This window comes from Equus quagga, chromosome 3 (genome assembly GCF_021613505.1).
Source record: "Equus quagga isolate Etosha38 chromosome 3, UCLA_HA_Equagga_1.0, whole genome shotgun sequence".
Taxonomy (NCBI): Eukaryota; Metazoa; Chordata; class Mammalia; order Perissodactyla; family Equidae; genus Equus; species Equus quagga.
Genome location: NC_060269.1, coordinates 38,537,350 through 38,557,584, shown reverse-complemented (window position 1 = coordinate 38,557,584; position 20,235 = coordinate 38,537,350). Strand labels below are relative to the sequence as shown.

General features: G+C 37.5%; 1 protein-coding gene across 15 annotated transcripts in view; it reads left to right on the top strand.

Moving 5' to 3' along the window:
* Nucleotides 1-20,235, top strand: part of SH3D19 (SH3 domain containing 19) — a 161,389-nt gene that overhangs the window by 75,329 nt on the left and 65,825 nt on the right. For 10 of the 15 annotated variants that reach the window (XM_046655985.1, XM_046655984.1, XM_046655991.1 and 7 more), the window contains exon 2: nucleotides 2,241-2,280. In XM_046655985.1, the coding sequence (XP_046511941.1) occupies nucleotides 2,241-2,280 (40 nt within the window). Of the gene's footprint in view, nucleotides 1-393; nucleotides 522-2,012; nucleotides 2,159-2,240; nucleotides 2,281-20,235 lie in introns of those variants that run through there. The other 5 variants (XM_046655996.1, XM_046655995.1, XM_046655992.1 and 2 more) reach the window with 3 other exon arrangements.

The following is a 20,235-nucleotide window of genomic DNA, read 5'->3' as shown; positions in this document are numbered from 1 at the left end:
AATTATCAAATATATGGGTCTTAGGAGTAACATATTATAAACACTTGTGTATGCATGTTTACATAACACATATAATGCTAAGAGTGAGTTCGGGAAGAAAGGTATAAAATGTCTTCCAACAGATTATCAAGTTATTTTCTTGGTTTTTAATTATTAGTTCAATAGAGAAGAACTGTGGGGAGGCATTTGTATTTTCTTAGAGCAGAAAGTATAAAAATGACTGTAGAATTTCCTGTTTTAACCAAGAATGAAGGAGAGCTATGAGCCATTCGCTTCCTGAGTGGCTGCATTCCAGCTGTGCAGACTGGTCATAGCACATCTGCCAATGAGAACAGGCCCTGGAGGGAAGCCCTCAGATGCTGAGTCTTGTTTACATGCATTGTGACTCTGTTTCTCCCCTCCTCCTGTGTGTCATACCACTAGGAAGCTTTGCTCGAGAATATGCTATTACATGCGAAACTAGGATTACAGCCACATCAGATGGCAATACGGGCAGACTTTTAGCTCATCTTTAGCCACAGGTAAGAGTCGTTGCTTTGTTATATCACAGCTGGTCTGCATCCAGTTTCTAGTTTTACTTTGAGACGTTATACTTTACTTGTGTTAGCAAAACTAGCATACTAAAAGCTGAAGAGAAATGATTGAAAAAATGATTAATGTGCACTGTATGCTAAGACTTCAAATTTTTAATACCCAACAAGTAAAAAACCGTAAGATTTTTATTTAAAGGAGGGGTAAAACCAAGATAAATTAAAACAAAAGTTTTAAAACGGCAATAACGCTAAGTCACTGTGTGGAGAAGTTGGAACCAGAAACATATTAACATTGTGCCTTTTGGAGAGCATTTTTATCTAAAAGCAAACATTTTTTTATTGTGAATCTTCCTACTTGTTAGTCTTTCAAGAACAGTGTCTTCCTGTGTACTAACACTTTGGTTTAAAAAACATTTCTTTTTTTTATAAACCCATTCAGAAAGAATTGATATATACATTTAACTATGTAAATTGTATTCCTTTTCTTCCATAATTCTCTCTTAGAAGTTTTAGAGTATGTTTTCATTATCTTTATGCTGCTCCACCAGCAATAAAATTAAGGGAAAAAAAGAATTCTTATCTAATCTTTGTTTTGCCATTAAGTTCTATCTTGTTAGTATTAATTTAGAAGATACTTTAAAAACTATATTTTGATAACATTGCATGGGAGGGGTTTTTTTTGTCATTGCATAGGATTTTAATGTGGCCTACACATTGCTTTTGGTTAGTTTTTCCGTAACACTGAGACCTTTTTACTTTATTTATTTTTAAGCAGGACTGAAAAAAAATCATTAGAGTCAAAAAAGACAGCTTGTAGATTTTATGGTTCTTTCTGTTGTGTGTAATAGTCTTGAGGTTGCTTAACAGCATTTTAGCAGTCCAAACAGGCGGTTTGGAAAACTTCCAGCAGCCATGCTGTTCTCTCTTACCCTATCGCAGGGTCTCTCAACCTCATCACTGTTGACATTTGGGGTGAGATAGTTCTTTGTTGTAGGGTGCGTTGTAGGATGTTTAGCAACATCCCTGGTCTCTACCCACTAGTAGCTCCTTCCTCCCTGGTTGTGACAACCAAAAATGTCTTTAGACGTTGCCAAATGTCCCCTGGGGTGAAATCGCCCTGGTTAAGAACCACTGACCGATAGCACATGAGACCTAATTATCTGTGAAACATTGAAATCCAACTTCTGGAAAGTTCTGGGTGATAGAGAGTTAAGGATGAGGCTGTACTGGTCTTAGTGTCTTTGCAGATGTTGCTGTAGCTGACTGCTAATTTTTTTTCCCCTCCCCATCCTGTTAGAAGCTTTTGCCAACCATGATTCATGGAATGATTTTTTTGAGCTGAGTAATTTGTGGCTTTTCAGTTTCCTTACTTTCTTTCCTTAGCTAAATTTGTTTTGGTTTTAGCAGAGTGTTTAAAACAGCAAAGATCTTAGAAAATGGAATAATACATGCAATGATATATTTTTCAAATACATGATTTTAACAAACCATGAAAACTCTATATGTTGGTCCTTCTTGGTATCCTTTCTACCTCCTCTGTTAGACAAATGCTCTCAACTCTGATGGAACGCTTTATACATGGGTGGACACAGCAGCCCTTGAACATCCGTTTGTGAAATCTAATGGTATGCCAGCTGGTATTTAAGAACTTTTTTTCCAGGGCTTCTAAAGTGCATCTTGACATGTAACTGTCTTCTTTCTTTACAGATCGCAACGAACGAAATAAACCAGAGCATCGTTCTTCAAGGTATGAATTTACAGTATTCAATAATTCTCTATAAAGCTTCTTGTTTGGGAAATATTGTTTGGAGGCAATGCAAGTATCCCTTTTAGAGTTATTGTAAATTTGAATCTTCTCTGGTATTCAGAGAAGCTTCACAAGGGAAATATTCTTCATTCAGTGAACAAAAAGTCTTTGTAAAATTATTGGCTACCTGGAAGACATATTTTATTTTAAGAATTCCTATCAATAACAGGTAAATCTTTACAAAAAAAATTTTTATCCCTATTTCTTTCCTTTTGTGGTTTATTTTCTTCCCCTTTGTTTAACCAGTATTTTTACAAATGTGTATTGATTTTTTTTTGGTGAGGAAGATTGGCCCTGAGCTAACATCTGTTGCTAAACTTACTCTTTTTTTTCCTCCCTGAATCCCCAAGTACATAGTTGTGTATCCTAGGTGTAAGTCCTTCTAGTTCTTCTGTGTGGGATGCCACCTCGGCATGGCTTGATGAGCGGTGTGTAGGTCCATGCCCAGCATCTGAACTGGTGAACCCCAGGCCACCAAAGCAGAGCACATGAACTTAACCATTATGCCACCAGGCTGGCCCCTGATTTTTCCTAATTATAAAAACTAACATGGGGGGCCAGCCACCGTGGTCTAGTGGTTAACTTTGGTGCACTCTGCCTTGGTGACCTGGGTTCGGTTCCTAGGTGCAGACCCCCACCACTCATCAGTGGCCATGATGTGGTGGCAGCTCACATACAAAACAAGGAAGATTGGCAACAGATGTTAGCTCAGGGTGAATCTTCCTCAGCAAAAAAAAAAAAAAGAAAAGAAAAGAAAAAAACTAACATAGGCTCATCATGGAAATTTTAAAAACATTTTTTAAAATGCAAAGCATTAAAAAAACAAAACAGAACAGCCTGTCTTCCATCAGCTAGAGATGGCTGGCTACTGCTGAAAATTTGATGTAATTCCTTCTAGGTTTTTTATCAGTGTGTATGTATTCTAACTGAATTCTTTAAGTTCTTGTCAGATAGTTTCAAATAGCCAGGAAAGTTATATTACTTAAGCCTCTCACCCACACTGTCTGAGAGTATGTTTCACAAGACCATCACCAGCACTGAAGAGTATTTTTAAAAATCCTTTTCAAGGGGGCCAGTCCTATGGCCGAGTTGTTAAAGTTCTGTGCACTCCACTTTTGGAGCCCAGGTTTACGGGTTCAGATCCTGGGAGTGGACCTACTCCACTCATCAGCCATGCTGTGGTGGCATCCCACATACAAAATAGAGGAAGATAGGCGTGGATGTTAGCTCAGAGCTAATCTTCCTCAGCAAAAAAAGAGGAAGATTGGCAATGGATCTTAGCTTGGGGAAAATCTTCCTCCCCAAAACAAAACAAAACAAAACAAAAAAACCTTGTCAAACTAATAGGTGGAAAATTGTCTAATTTCCACTCCTAAGCAAGAATGACAGGCCTTGGGGCTGGCCTGGTGGCATAGTGGTTAAGCCTGTGTGCTCTACTTCAGCGGCCCAGGGTTCGCAGGTTCAGATCCTGGGCGCAGACCTAGACACTGCTCATCAAGTCATGTTGAGGTGGCCTCCCACATACAAAAAAATAGAGGAAGATTGGCACAGATGTTAGCTCAGTGGCAATCTTCCTCAAGCAAAAAGAGGAAGATTGGCAACAAATGTTAGCTCAAGGCCAATCTTCCTCACCAAAAATAAAAGAAGAAGAAGAAGAATGACAGGCCTATATTCAATTTTTTTAACCCAGTTCTGTGAAGGATTGTAATTTTTCTAATATTGTTTTCTCCTTGTTCCACATTCCATCACTCTTTCTTTGCACTTTGTTTTGTGGGAAGTGATAAAATGATGATAATGCATTCATTAGTTTGACTGGCAGTAAAGCAAACCTGATGCTCTTTCAAGATATCAGACCCTAGAATGTGTTGACCTCAAACAAATAAAAATACAAAATCTATGAAAACTCCTTTAGTTAGAATACCAATACATTTTGCAGAAACTGTCAATCAAAATAAGTTAGTGAGACCTAAGTTGGGAGAAAAATATAGCTGAGTATTTGGAGTGTAAGGCTGGTTTTTTTTCAGGTATAATTCACCTACATTAAAATATACTCTTTTTGGTATCTGATTCTCTGACTTTTGACAAACATATAGTTATGGTAACCACCATCACAATCATAGAAAAGTTTGTAAGATTGATTTTTTTAATACTTAAAAAAATAGAAGAAAAAAGACAGCATAAGAGAGAGGACTTTGACAGCATGCTTAATTGTGAATGACATAAAGTTGGAAGGGTAATACACTGCTCATCAAGCTATGCTGTGGTGGTGTCCCAAATACAAAATAGAGGAAGATTGGCACAGATGTTAGCTCAGGGCCAATCTTCCTTACCAAAAAAAAAAAGAAGAAGAAGAAGGGTAAAAAATAGTTTGGATAATAAAATCAGGATGCATAAGACCCTTGACATACTGAAGTTTTGACTGAATCAAGCAATATGAGTTTTAATTGGAACAAATGTGAACTCTTATACTTAGATCTGAAAGAGCAATGGAACATAAGGAGATAGAAGAGATGTGACAGCAATATGTTTGAAAAAATCTTGAAGAGTTAATTCTTCATAAATTCATCATGAGTCAAAATTTTTATGTCATTGTCACCATCTCCCAAAAAATGTCAGCGTTGATTTAATTACATTGAAAGAAGTATAATGTCCAGTATAAGAAAAGTAATAGCTCTAGACCATACTTTTGATATTGTATTCAATTCTGGGTTCACCAGACCTTGAAAAATTGAAGTATGCAATGGACTGGCTATATTGATATCACTTAAAAGAAAAAAAAAAAAAAAAGAGTTCCATGCCCCTCCCCGGAGAGTCTCATTCAATAAGTGGAGTGAGTGGATCCTGGGAATCTGTTTATTAAAGAAGTCCCCTAGTGACTCTGATGTGTAGCCAGGTTGGGAACCACTGGACTAGAAGATAGCAGCTGACTTGGAACAGGGAATATGAAAGAGAAGAGGAGGGTGGGAATCAAAACTGAGTCAGGAACACTTGTGTGAGGAATTGGGTGGATTTAGCGGAGGTGTGGAAGTTTGGGAGGTGGATGGGACAGAAATAACTGGCTTCAGACACCTGGAGGGCTGCCCTGTAGGAGAGACTAGCAAAATTGTTCCTCATAAATGCTATTCCCCACTAAGAGAAGCCAGGCATCCTTGGAGGAATGGCTGATGCTAGGTCTAGGCAGGAGGAAAGTACAGGTCACCTGGGACTCCTGGGGTGACAGAAGGGTAGGAAATGCTAAACTAATGAGATCATATCAAAAAGGCCTAGGAGGCAGCTTCAAGAGGCCCCCACTGGCCAAATCTGGGACAATTTGAGTATCAAAAAAATTTTAAATGATAGTGGATTCTAATACATTGGATTTTTAAAATTAATCCATGTAGAATAAATCATAGAATCAGAATATCACCATTTTGCGATTCTCGGTGTAATATAGTTGATTCAGAAATGGATCATCAATGGCTCCTAAAACTTGGGTAAAAAGTTGCTGGAGGGGGCTGGCCCAGTGGCGCAGCAGTTAAGTTCACACGTTCCACTTCTCAGTGGCCTGGGGTTTGCCGGTTCGGATCCCGGGTGCAGACATGGCACCCCTTAGCAGGCCATGCTGTGGTGGGCGGCGTCCCACGTCTAAAATGGAGGAAGATAGGCACGGATGTTGGCTCAGGGCCAGTCTTCCTCAGCAAAAAGAGGAGGGTTGGCAGTAGTTAGCTCAGGGCTAATCTTCCTCAAAAAAAAAAAAAAAAAGTAAAAAGTTGTTGGAGGAAAGATATTCACACTGTCTTAAAATGTGTTTTTAAGTTTTTAATTATGAAGGGAAAAATGTACCTTTTCATTGAAGAGACCTGGTGATCACATTCTTAGTCAAGAGGTCAGTGTGTATATCATCACTAGTGAGACAACCTGATAGTCTGTGCCCTCCAATGATGCGTTAGCAGTGCACGTAGCTATCACTTATGTAGTAGGAGACTTTGCAAAAAAGATAATGTCATGAAAAATACAAAAAGGCTACAAGAAATTCTAGGTTAAAAGAGAATGTGAATTGTTTTTCATCTGGAATTTTTTAAATCCCAGATTAAAGAAACAACACTTTGGGTGATAATTAAGAAAATTTAAATATGAATTTTACTTTTGATAATATTTTATTAATCTTCCTTTTTTTAGGTGTACAATACAAATGCTGTTTTGTGGGGAAATGTCCTTATTCTTAGGAGATAGATGCCAAAGTTTTAGGGGTGATGTAGTCTTATGTTTGCAACATACTCTCAAATGCTTCATGAGAAAAAACCAGGAAAAGATATATTTTTTCAGAAAATATTTGAAAATATTAATAGTTGGTGAATAGATGAAAAGCGTATGGGGTATTAATTGTACTGTTGCTTCAACTTTTCTGTAGACTTAAAATTTTTGAAATAAAAAGTAGCAGGGGAGGGCACTGTTTTGTGTTTTCCGTGGAGTCCCAGAGGGCAGAGTGTGCGTCTGAGGGTGGACTGTAGGGGGTGGATTTCCGCACCACGTGAGGAAGGATTTCCCGATATAGCTGGTCACAGATGGAATGGGCCACTCTGCGAGGAAACACTGTCGAGGGAAAGCTGGACAAGCTAGTGCTGGGAATAAAATAGAAAAGATTCATGCATGGCTAAATCATTCTCGATGCCTCCAACACCTTGCTTAGTCAATAGCCAGTCAGTATTGTTGAGAGGCCCTAATCTGGCCTCAGGAGACAGTAGAAAACAAGAAAAAGCCTCCAGCTTCATGGAGCATGGAGTGCCCCTTGTTTCGGATTTACACTTCCAATCTCTGAGAGCCTGTTTACTCTAAAGTTGGGGTCCGAGTCTTCAGAGTTGTACTTCAGGCAATGCTTGTGGTACTCTTGAGGGTATTCAGAAAGTATTTTATTCTTTAACCTCTAATTTAAACTATCTGGTTCTCAAGGGCTGTGCTACTAGTCTTGGCAACCCTAGCACTTAGTATGCTGCCTGGTCTACAATGAGCATGAGGAAATGATTGTTGAATAAATGCCAAATGAAGTTCAAAGAGAGAAAGGGAAATGCCAGTGTTTTTCCCTTGAAGGTTAGGAAGAGCCTGGCTCTCAAAAGCTCGCCCATGACTGTTACTGATATGTTTGCTACAACAACAGCAAGGAGTAATGCCCTATAAGAAAGGAGAAATGTTTTTCCGGGAGAGGCCATTGTTTTCTGTCCAGGGCATCTGCCGAGACTGGCAGTGACCTGTTGTTCCCGTCATCCTCAGCTGAGCAGGGCTGCCCCACCAGGCCAGCAATGCATCAAGCAGATTAATACCTGCTGTGTCAACAGAGCAGAAGGAAGAAAATATGAACAAAAAGTCACTTAATTTCGGTATGTTTGTTGGTTCTCCTCAGGCCACTCAGCAGCAAGAATGGTGGGCTTACAGCCCAGCAAGGATAGGAGAGATGCATTTCTTTTGTTTGTGTTTTTATAAGGCCAAACATTCCTATAGCTTTCACAGTGAGAGGTGAATAAATCTGGGATGTCTGCCTGTTCTTTCGTTTTGATGCTGAAATAAGAAGGAAAGCATAACTCTTGTCAAATTAAAGGAAAAGTTTCATCAGATATAGGCCAACACCAAGACTTCAAGCTAAAAAACAACCCTTAAGCATTTTTAAGAGGCTTGCTGGATACTTTTTGATTAGTTTGTTTTGATGTTGGCATTTAAAAAATTTGCTTATTGCTGATTGACAATGTGGAAGTCAGAAAGGTCTGAATTTTCTTCTTTTCCTTATTAGTATAAATACACTATTCCCCAACTTGATGTCCTGTGGAATAATCTTCTGTAGGATATTAATCAGTATGCAAGAAATAAATTCATGCACAAAAAAGTTTGTGAAATGGTGAGTTAAAAGAAAATTAGACATATCTTTCTTCACTGTGATTCCACTAAGAGTCTTTGATGTACTAAATTGCATTATAAAATGCAAGTGAGAGGTTTACTGTACAGGATTTTAAAATCTTGTTTGAGTTTGTAACTTCCTTTCCCAAACACAGCTATTAATAACATCTAGAAAATGTACTATGGAATGGAAGTTTGGGAAACTAATTGAGAGGAAAGAAGGAGCTAAAGATAATAAAGAAAATTAAGCCCTGCGGCAATCAATGTCATGAATGGAAAATTAGAAGCTCTTTCTACCACCCTACAACTCTGAATAATAGATCCTAATGACTTATGGGGGCTGAGAAACCAGCTTCTTCATCTTGAATGTTTTACCTACTACAAGGAAATAATTTACACTAGGAAAAAAAGAAGGCAACGAAACAGAGAACCCTATGTCTGTTTCTCAAAAATTATCATTTGAATCTTAGTCTTCCTAAAGCCTTCTTAAAGCCATCTGTTATAACCTCCTTTAATACCTATTCTTAAAATTCACTGAAATTTCAGTAAAAAATCACCAAAGAATTATTTTTGAACTTGACAAAGTGATTCTAAAATTTATAAGGAAGAGCAAAAATAACCAAGGCAGTTTTGAAGATCGAGAGAGAGAGGTGGACTCTTGAAAGTAATTAAGACAGTGTTTTGTCAGCAAGCAGATGAACAGGTCAGTGGAACAGAATAGAGGCCACAACAGACAGAGGTGGTTACCTACAGTTCTGTATCATGTGCTATGACAGAGGGGGCATTACAGATCAGTGGGGAAAGTGGATATGCCAACAAATGGTGCAGGAGCAATGATTACCCATATCTTTAAAAATCCTGATGGAATTTGCTTTATTTTATCACATGAGGTAGAATCTAAAGACAAAGTAAAACAGAAACATTTTGAAGAAATACATAAGAATATCTTTATGACTCTCGGGTAGAGAATGAGTTCTTAAACAAGGCTCTACAAGTACAAACTACAAAGGGAAAGATTGGTTAATTTTACTATGTGTAAATTTAAAACTTTTGTGCACAAAGACATCAGAAGCATGTGAAAAGACAAGTCATGACTCTCCAATGCACATAGGCAACAAAGGTTAATGTCCAACATAAATAAAAACTGCATATCAGAAAGAGACAAATCACTCAGTGAAATATGGTCAGGAAACTCACAAAAGACGAAACCCAAGTAGCCACCTAATATTTGAAAAGGTGGTTCTTTGCCTTGCTGCTATTAAGATGTGTGCTAACATGGTAATGAGATACCATGAAAATGTGTACTAACATGATAATGAGATACCATTTCACTTCCACTGAGTTGCCACAGGAATCTCAAAGATTGACAATAACAAGTATGTATGAGAATAATTTGACATATCGTATTTAGAGAGCAATTAAGCAATATCTGGTAAAGCTGAAAATTCCCATACCCTACGACCAGCAGGTATTATATACCCTTGAGAACTTCTTTCACATGTGCCAAAGGAACCATGTACAAGCATGTTGAGAGTAGCACTGTTTGGATTAAGGGAACTACAGCTGTATGTGACAACATAGATAAACCTCAGAAACGTAATTTTGGATGATAAAAAGCAAGTTGTGGAAGGATAGGTATGGTATCGTGTATAAAGCGGAGTTCAGCAAATGGGCCACATCTGGCCTGCCACCTGTTTTTGCAAATAAAGTTTTATAGGAACTCAGCCATGCCCATTTGTTTGCGTATTGTCAGTGGCTGCCTACAGATTATAACAGCAAAGTTGACTAGTTACAACAGAAACCATATGGCCCTCAAAGCTGAAAATATTTACTATCTCACCCTTTATAGAAAAAGTTTACTGAATCCAGATACAAAAAAAGTTTGCAGACTCCCTTTATCAAAGGAGAAAAACAATATTTGTTTATTGAGTATTTTTTTATGGCTACATATATATGTAATAAAAGTACAAAAAGGTGCATGGAAGTGATAGATAGTGAATTTAGGATATTGATTATCAGTGGAATGGGTCAGAGAAGGGTCCACAGGGAGCATAAAGTTTATCTATACTGCTTTATTGCTTAAGCTGAGTAATGGGCTTTGCAATATTATCTGCACTTTTTTTTAAATCCTAAAAATTTTCATAGTTAATAAAGGCCTTCAGGAAGACTTTCTTATATCCTATGGCACCAATAAAGATGTTTTTACAAGACATGAGCATACAATTGAGTGAAATTTTCTTTGACTATTTCTGAAAGGAGGAAATAGTCAAGAATGTTCGGGAAAAAAACATGATTAAACACTGTTTCATTCTACCTCCACTCATAGTCCTACTCCTGTCGTCCTTTACTTGAAGTACTGTTGATTGCTCTGTGGATTTTTCTCTCTTTTTGTCATGTGAGAGTTATACAAGTAACACATGAAAATATTTTTTAGTGGTACGGAAATATGTGGTGTCTTTATTCCATAGACAACAATTTTTAAGAGTCTATTGGTTTAGTGTCCATCCTAGTCTGCTTTCTATGCGTATATATATATATGTTGTATATTCAAATAATATTTAGAATAAATGGGGATATGTGTGTGTATGTAGTATGTATGTATATGTGTGTGTGTATATATATATATATTTATGCCAGCTTGTCTTTTTCATTTACATTTTTAAAAATTTTACCATGTCACTTTCCACTTCGTTATTTTCTTAAACTGCTATATAGAATTTTCTAGTGTAGTTATATTATTATTTGTTTAATCAGTCCTCTATTGATAGCATTTGGGTTGTTTCCAATTTATAACAGAAGTGATGCTGCAATAAACATCTTTATGGTCATATCTTTGTGTATACATCTGTAAGAAAACCTCTTTTGCTCTCTCCAAGATAGATTTTTTTCCTCAAGTTTCTATTGAACTTCTATTCTCATTCACAATTATTTTAACCTTTAAAATTTTATATACCCTGCATTTCTGTTTTCTTCACAAATCTCAAATAGCTTCATGGTGGTTTGGTGCCACTCCAGATTCAGTAGGGCCCGTTTCAACACCCCTGCCCATAATGTGGCCTTAAATGCCACCCTGCACAGGAAGGGACTGAAACCCAACATGCAGAATATTTGTAGCACATAGTTCAGCACTCTCACAATTAATAGTTGGTGATGTTAAAACTCATAGCAGCTACTTCGTCATGAAGAATTTGAAAGGGTCTTGGTTCTCTGCATTGGTATCTTGTTGATCTTATAAAGATGTTGAGGATTTTATTTTGACGCTTTACCATCATCATATTACAGTTTAAATAGATTAGCTAAAAGCAAAAGATTTAACTTGTTTTTGCTTTTTTCCTTTCTGAATATGTCTATTAAAATGCCATGCTCTGCGGAGCTTACTTTACTGTAATTCTGTAGCATTTCCCTGCCCATATGTTTTGATTCCTGCACCTCTATAAACTATAGCTTGTGCGTAATTACTTTCTGGCATTATGTTTTCTAAGCTATAAGAGAAACATTACTTTTGCTGTAGCATCTGTAATGCCACAAATGAGGTGAAAAATTAAAATGTCTACAGATTTTGTGGGAAAAAAATCCTTTTGCAATGGGAGATGTGAAAGGATTATTAACATTTTATGGCATTCTACAGAGGAATAAATAAGTATATATATATGTATATAAAGTGTTGTTTTATTGTGGTTTTAAGAAATGTGACTTAAGCATTTCTTCCTAGTGTGATGGGAATGAAAATGAAGCATTTATATGGTATATTAGCGGGGTAATTGAAAAGTTCTATCTGCTGGCCTACTACTTCCAGAGTACCTAGTGTGGGGGCTTCTCTGAAGTTGTTTCAAATTAAACTGTCAGCAGGCAATTAACTTTGGAACAGCAGCTGGTTCTGTATTTATTTTTCTCAAGATGGGCATGTGTGGCCACCCGTTTCTCAGCAGTTCAGGGAGCACATGCAACTCCTGGCCCTTAAATGTTTTCATCCTGATTCTTTCCTCTCTTTCCCTTGGGTTATATTTTATATTCGTCCTTTACTTTTCTGCATTGTAATTTAGAAGCAGTTATTTACACAGTTCTACAAAATCTACATTAAATAGCCTTTAGTTGAGTGAACTTTGTATACATCTTTGTGCATCTCAATCTGTCCCTAGCTTATGATTTTACCCCAACTAATAAATATCCTTATACAGCTAGACTAAATGTTTTCCCTTATTGGTGCAGCGTGTATCACCTTCTTCAAATATATTGATTAGACCTATAAACCACAAAAGTGTACTAATTCCTGAAAGAATCTTAGTGTGGACAGAATTGCTGAACCATTATTCAATAGCCCAGTCACCTCCTATCTCATTAACAGTCAACGGCTGTTGATCAAAATTCAATCTTATTTTATACATAAAATCCTTCTTAAAACCAGAATTCAAAAACACAATTTCCCAAATTACAATTTTTCCCACAAATACAATTTCAGGGTCGGGGACTTCCTTTTTGATTAGGTGCTCCTCTAGATAATAAATCAGAGCATTCAGTTCCGCCCCAGTGACAAGTTTTTGTCACTTCCCATCTTGTTCCATTTGAAGAGCAGCTCTCCAGAGGTGCAGAGTGAGCCTACCCACCCTTGTGCAACACTTCTAAATGCAGCAGAAATAAGGCAAGCGTGCCAAAGAATGAGTTGTGTGTGACTCTCTCTCCTTTTGGAAAAGAGGATTGAAGTCAGTACCCTTTGGTAATTAAGAAAATAAAAGAATAGAAGGAAAGTATCAATTGTTGAATGCTTCGGAGTAACATTGTGTCTAAAATACAAACATCCCCTCAATTATAAATCTGTTTCCTAGAGATAATATTGTCCCGGGCACACTGCCTTGTGTAGGCAGTCCAGGGGTGCGATCAAGGGATGACAAGTAGGACTTAAAGTTTATCACCGTCTATTGCCTAGCAGCTTCTCTTTGGTTACAGATTCCAAAGAGAAGCTCCAAGTAGAGAAAGTCCTTATAAGCTGAGCTGCATTCTTCAGAGTTTTTCCATATGGTGAATTCTTATCTTTTATACCATTGCTCTTTTTTTTTTTTTTGATTTTTAAGTAAAGTTACATTTGTTTGTTCTGATTATAAAGCAGAATATGTTCATGATAGAAAATTTGGAAAAACTAAGTATATAAAAAGAAAGAAAATCATATATAATCCCACCTCCTCATAGTTAATAACTATTACATTTTGATGATTTCTTTCTAGTTTTTATCTTTTCAAACAGATACTATAATTTTAATATAGAAGCTCATGAATATACTGTTTTTAAATTATTATTTTCATTTAAAATTATATCATGAACATTTTCCCATTTCAGTAAACATTCTTATAACTGGTGTATTTTTTAAAACATAATTGAGATCGTACTATACATAGTGTCGTACATAAACTTTTTCACAGAACAGTAGTTTATAAACATTTTCCTGTGATGTGATTTTTAGTGGTGTTCCTTTATGTAGGTACACCAAATTTAATTATTTTTCTATTGTTGGATGTTTAGGTTATTTCCAGTTTTTTACTATTAAAAGCAATGCTGTGATAGGATTCTTATATCTCATTTTTATGGCCCATCAATGATTACCTCCTTGTGATAAACTCCTAGCAGTGGAACTAACACATCAAAATTTCTGGATCAAAAAAACCCCCCAAACATTTTAAGACTTTTCATAGATACTACCAACTTGCCTCAAGTAAAAGGTTGCATTCTCACCAGTACAACGTTCTTTGAAGATCTTCTCTTGCGCTCCATTACTTATGGATGAAGCAGAAGAACATAAGCAATAAGAATATTATTTCTTTCAATTTGACTCATTTTTATATTAGAATGCTCACATTTGTTAACCACAACTCATTTCTGTCATTTTTGTTTCAGGCCCCAAAACTACTTTCCAAAGAGATCTTGTACTAATCCACAGGCTCTGGAGATCCCCTTGCCTGGAGTTTTCAGAGGCGCATTCGAGGGCATTCAGGAGTCAGATCACCTGGATTAGAGGCATAGACATCAGAGTGTACCCCTTGAACCTGTATTTGAAATCAGGACTGCCTGCGCTCAAGTTTGGGGAACTTTTAGGGTAATCCAAATTGAATACAAAAATACTCCCACATCATATCCAAACTTGGAGAACTTTTTAGGGCAATCCAAAATCAATTTTAAAAAATTCTTTTTAAAGCTGTTTATGTTCTGCTCGTTCAGAAAGGCTGTGGAGTAGAAGTTCATGAAGTGCTTGAGTTCGAGCATCGAGCTGCCCAAATTAGAATCCAGCTTCCCCACTTAGGAGCTCTGGGTTCCCTTGGGCAAGCTTCTTAATCTTTCTGTGCCTCAGTTTCCTCATCTATGAGTGGGGCTAATAATAGCACCTGTCTCTTAGGGTTACTATGATGATTATTTAGGTGCTGTGTCAGCTAGGGTTCAACCAGAGAAATGGAATCAATAGGAGGTGTATATTAAGAGATTCATTGTAGGGAATTGGCTTATGTGATTGTGGGACTGGCTAGGCAACTCGGAAATCCATGTGGCAGATACACCAGGAAGGGCAGGCTGGGACTTATAGACATGGACGGAAGCTGCTGTCCAAGATTCTTGCTTCATCAGGGAGGCCTAGCCTCTGCTCTTAAGACCTTTTAACTGGTTGAATCAGGCTCACCCAGATTATCTAGGATAATCTCCTATACTTAAAGTCAACTGATTATGAACTTTAACCACATCTACCTGGTACCTTCACTGCAGTATGTCAATGCATGTTTGACTGAGTAACTTGGGACTGTAGCCCAGCCAAGTTGACCCATAAAATTGACCATCACAGTTGCTTTGGACCTCAGTTAGGCAGCCTAACCCGATTTGGGAATGAGTTTCAGTGTTATCTCTGCTTTCCAAGGTCAGGGCTCTGCAAGTCTCTCTAATTCAGAAGTCGTGTCTGACAGCTCTGTTTGATATCTGTTAGTTTTATCATCAGTAACTGTACAGTTGTGTTATTCATGATCCTAAAGGGTTCTCTCCACTGAAGGCAGGGTGATTGGTCATGGCAGGATTCTACACAGGGACGTAAACTGGCATCTGCATAAACCCTCTGACCTGCATGATGTCTCCTCTTAACGCATTCATGCCACCCTTCATGCACGCACAGATAAGCACACTGCTACACATGTCTGCTTTGTGTAAACTGGTAAAGTCTGGGATTGTCAGGAACTGTTAAGTGGGCTTCTGACATAGTGACAAGATATTAGCTTTGACTACTTGAAAAAAAGGTATACATTTGGTCTTCTCTTTTTACTCATGCTGATTTTCCCATACAGCAGATGAACTTCCTTTTAGGAAGTTAATTGCACACCTTTGAGCATAATAAACCCTAACCTCCTCTCAATCTGAATACAGGATGTCTTCTTTGTTCCCTCACTCAAAGTAGGAAAGGAGAGGCTACTCAGCAGTAAAATAGCTAATGGAAAAAGTACGATAAACATTGTTGGGATACTTCCTGCTGGTCTCGGATTTCAAAGCTTTTAACAATCGCTCTGGAAGCAAGCCCCACTGTAGTTGATCCTCTTGTGGATTCTCTTGGCCTGCATTTCAGTGTGGTTTGTTTTCACAGTTTTGAAAAGTGGGGTGATAATATAGTACTACTAAATCTTACCTCATGCTGTAGTGGTGGTTGCAGCGCAGCCAGCCCTTGCCCACTTTTCTGAGAACGGCCACCCAGCAGAAGGATAGACATCTGTGACTCAGTTTTCACATGGCCTTACCCCATTTGGCCATAGCTGGTGGATCTGACCTTTACACTGTGATAATCAAGTTCTTTCTCTTGGAAGTTTAAACTAAAGACAGAACTGAGGGCCATGGTTTCTGGAGCTTGAAAATTATTTAGATTTGGGCTTGGTGGGACATATATATTGATGAACACTGGCCAGGTCTGCTGATGAATAAGCAGAGAGAGTCCAACTGTAGCAGGAGATTTTGAAGAGAAAAGCAGAGATGGTGTGGTCTTAGAGAGAAAGTGAGGAACAATGAGTTTGTGCAAGAAGCCACCTTGTTTCCCAGTATTCCATGGAGTTCAGCTGTATTTCATGTTTGTGGGAATTCTTGAGATACCCTTGTATGCTCATAATTAAAACCTGTTTTGTTTAATTCGAGTTTAAAGGGGTTTCTGTTGCTTTTAACCTCATGAGATAATATAATACCATTAGAAGAAATAATGATAATCATATTATAATTTAGAAATGAAAATTGTGTGCTTACATTGGCTTTAGGACAATAGCCTCAATCTAGGATTTATTTCCACATAGGTTAGGATACTATGAATAGAGTGAAAAAACAGAGCAGAGTAGTACTTTAGAGTATTTATGTGCAAACTAAATCCCTGCTATCTAAGGCATTGTGTGAAGAGGGAATGTATTCCTTGTCTTGTGAATACTGACACCAGATCTAGGCCTTGGTGAGTAACAGAAGGCTGTATTGTTTTGTCTTCCACCAACAAAAGGCAAAAAAAAACAAACCCGAAAAAACCTTTTTAATCTCCTAAAACAACACAACATACAGCCAGATCTATGAATTTCCAAACATTTATTTGCATATACTTCTTGACATATTATATATAATGAATAAATCCCAGAAGTCATGAAAGTCTTGAATCATTTCTAATACTCTTTAAGACACCTTCCCCCTTCTTCCATCATTGCCTCTGATTTAAATCTTCTATCCATGGGATATTCAGTGAAAGAAGACAAGTTCTCAAGGTTCCTTGGTAATTAGTTTACAATTCTCACTTATATAAGTGTTTTTTGTGTTTTCCTCTCAACATTTGGCTGTAGGTGAACTTTTTGTGAGTCAGTGAAGCATAGCGGCAAAGAGCTCAGGCTCTGGAACCACACTGTCCAAGTTCTAATCCTGGCTTCATCGTTCACAAGCTGTGAGACCTTGGACATTTAAATTACGTCAACTCTTCTCATCTGTAAAGCTGAGATAATAATAGTGCCTTATTCTAAGGGTGGATGTGTGAATCAGTGAGTTAAAGCTTGTGAGGCATTGGAACACTTCTCAGTTAGGTTAGCTATTGTTGTTGGAATGGATTAGTTATCAGGTCCAACTCCCTTCACTCCAGTTGGATTAAGTAATTGATTCTTATTAAGGGTAATTAAATTGGGATCTTGGAGTTTTTTAAGTTTCATATTTTAAAAAATTTAGAGTGGGCAGAATAGAGATCATTTAATCCAATAATGTTATATTATAGATGAGGAAACTGACAGTAAGTGATGCAATTATGCTCACAGAGTAAGTAGTGGCAGGGCTGAAACTGGACCTCAGATCTCTGAACTCCTCACACGGTTCACTGTCTGACAGCTATCAGAAGGATCCTTAGTCTTGAGCCCTACATGGCCTGTGTCTCCAGGAATTCACTTACAGCCTTAACGCAAGCCGATACTTTATGTACAAGGGTGGGTCACTTCTCCCGTCTTCTGTTTGGCTCCTTACTTGCATAATGAAAAGACTTGATCTCAGTATTTAAATAAAGTTCTACCCTTTATTATTTTTAAATAGTGATTGTTGAGAATATAGCCTTGAAATCACCCATAGATTTGTTTTGCTTAAGGAAAAACCACAACTTGGATTTATAGTAGTCCTGATGTTGGAAGGATCATGAATTAAAAAAATAACATCTCTATGAAACAGTAGTGAATACACATTTGATATCAAACAGATATATTGGGGTATCTGAAAATTTGATTCACTTATATTCTACCAATAGTTATTGTGGGTGATAAGAGCTTTGCTAGGCATTGAGGTAGTTTATACTAAATCTAGAGAATTACAACCCTATAAAGTAAAGCTACAGAAATTTTGCCCCACCCTGATGTACCTTAAACTCTATTAAGGTTAGCAGTCTTCCTGTCTGCTGAATTTTTCTTCCTTTTACTAGTACTTCTCTTCTTTGTAAAAGACCACCCCAAATATTCTCTCTTTATGTGGAGCTAGTCAAAGTGCTGAGCCCTGTGATTGAGTTTGCCTCAGTTTGGACATGAGTTCACCTTGAGAAAAAATATTTGGCTTTTGACAATGTTTTTGTTCTGGGGAACAGTGCTGTCACTCAGTGTCTACAGTTCAATGTTATACTAATTTCTATAGGGGATCTTTTCTAGCACTTTCTATAATCTCTTATAAATAAAACATGGAAAAGTAGAGTTTGCATTATCAGAGCGTTTAGAAACACACATGCATAATTGTGACAAATGAAACATTAATGTGAAATGTGAATAACAGGGGAAACTGGGTGTGGGGTGTTTGGAAGCTCTCTACTATCCTCACAACTTTTCCATAAATCTAAAACTATTACAACATTTAAAAATTTATTTTAAAAAGAGATCCTCTCCCAAAAACATACATACAAAATTACTATGACAAAATAAGTTACAGCAATTCAATATTAGCATGGTGAGCAGCTTTTATTCAGCTTCGCCAAATAATATACGATAAAATGATCAATACTGAATTATTTCAATAAGAGAAAGGTCATTGTTATAGAAAGTCCTAGTTGGAAAACAATCATTTCTAAGGATTAGAATGAAAAGGGAATATAAATATAATCTTTATGTTAAAATTTAAAAATGGGGTCTCAAGTTGCTTTTTGAAACATTTTGATATCACAGGGACGGAAATGAACGAACAAACTAACTAGAGGCTGCTTCCTAATTACTTTGGCATACTTCTATCTAGAGCACAGATCACCCTGTATATAGTTTATAATGGTATGTTTATAAGTCTGGCTCCCCACCTGAAAGCAGTTCTTCATCTTTGTATCTACAGGTTTGGTACATAACAGATGATCAGTTAAAGTTTCCTGATTTGAGAGGAGACACTTTCAAGTGAGCTAAAAACAACTAGAAATGTGAGGACCTCAAAAACATATCCCTTTTTGAGTTGCAAAAGTAAATAAATGAGCTGGAGAAAACCTTTCTGATTTCTGTTTGTGTGTTGGTTATCTTCCCACGCTGTAGTCTTCTCAGGCTGCTAAAGTGATCCAGTAGCTCTGCTACTCCCTACCGAGCATTGTTCCACATCCACTGACTCTGCTAAGGGTGCTGACGGCGATAATAGGGGAACTGTTGGAGCTATGGTTGATTGTCCCATCACAGGAATTCCACCCAGTCTTTCTTAGACCCTTGGTGTCAGGGTTATAGTTTGTGGGAATGAGGTGGAATTAGGAGTAGAGCTTGGAAGCATGTCTTAGATTCTAACCCCACCGCCAGCAGTTAATGTTTCTCCTTCCTCTTTTTTCTCCATTTCCTTTTCTTGAAATTCCAGGAAGAATCCCAAATATTATCTGACAGGGTTCAATTCAGCCTGAAACAGCTATATAGCTCTCCTAGGAAAACTGTGGCCCCAGTTTTAACAGAGTGTTTATCTGGAAGCAAAATGTATAACTTTGTCACACCAGCTTCAAATGTTTGGAAAGACTTTCATCTCTCTGCCACTCCATCACTAGGAATGATATTTGCTACTAGATAGGTAGGACCTACAGGTAATGGGAATTACTAAGTAATGTGTCTTCCTTTTTGAAAGTAAGGCTGTTAAGAAAAAACAAGTCTATCTATCTATCTGCCTGTCTGTCTGTCTACCTGCCTACCTCTCTATCCTATCCATCCACACATTCATTTCAGTTGATTTCTATTGTTAGGAATTCTTATAATAGGAAGGGCCATGCCCCAAGAAACAATTAGCATATGTTATGGACATTCTTAAGGTGACCTAGCCATTGGTTACAGGTGTGAGCAGGATAATCCTGAGTGCCACTAGAAGTTTGAATTAGGACTGGACTGTCATGCCAAGCCAGTTCTAAAAACGCCAACACTGGACTAGCTGGGAGTTTGAGTGACTGACTTTGGCTGCTGCAAGAAGGTAAATGTTACTATTCATATCTGCACAGTCTTGCCACTGAGATTCTATTTCATTATTTTGTAAAGTGTTGTTATGCTTTACCCTCTCTTTCAGTTGTGTTTCATTTGAACTGGCATTCATGATTAGTTCTAT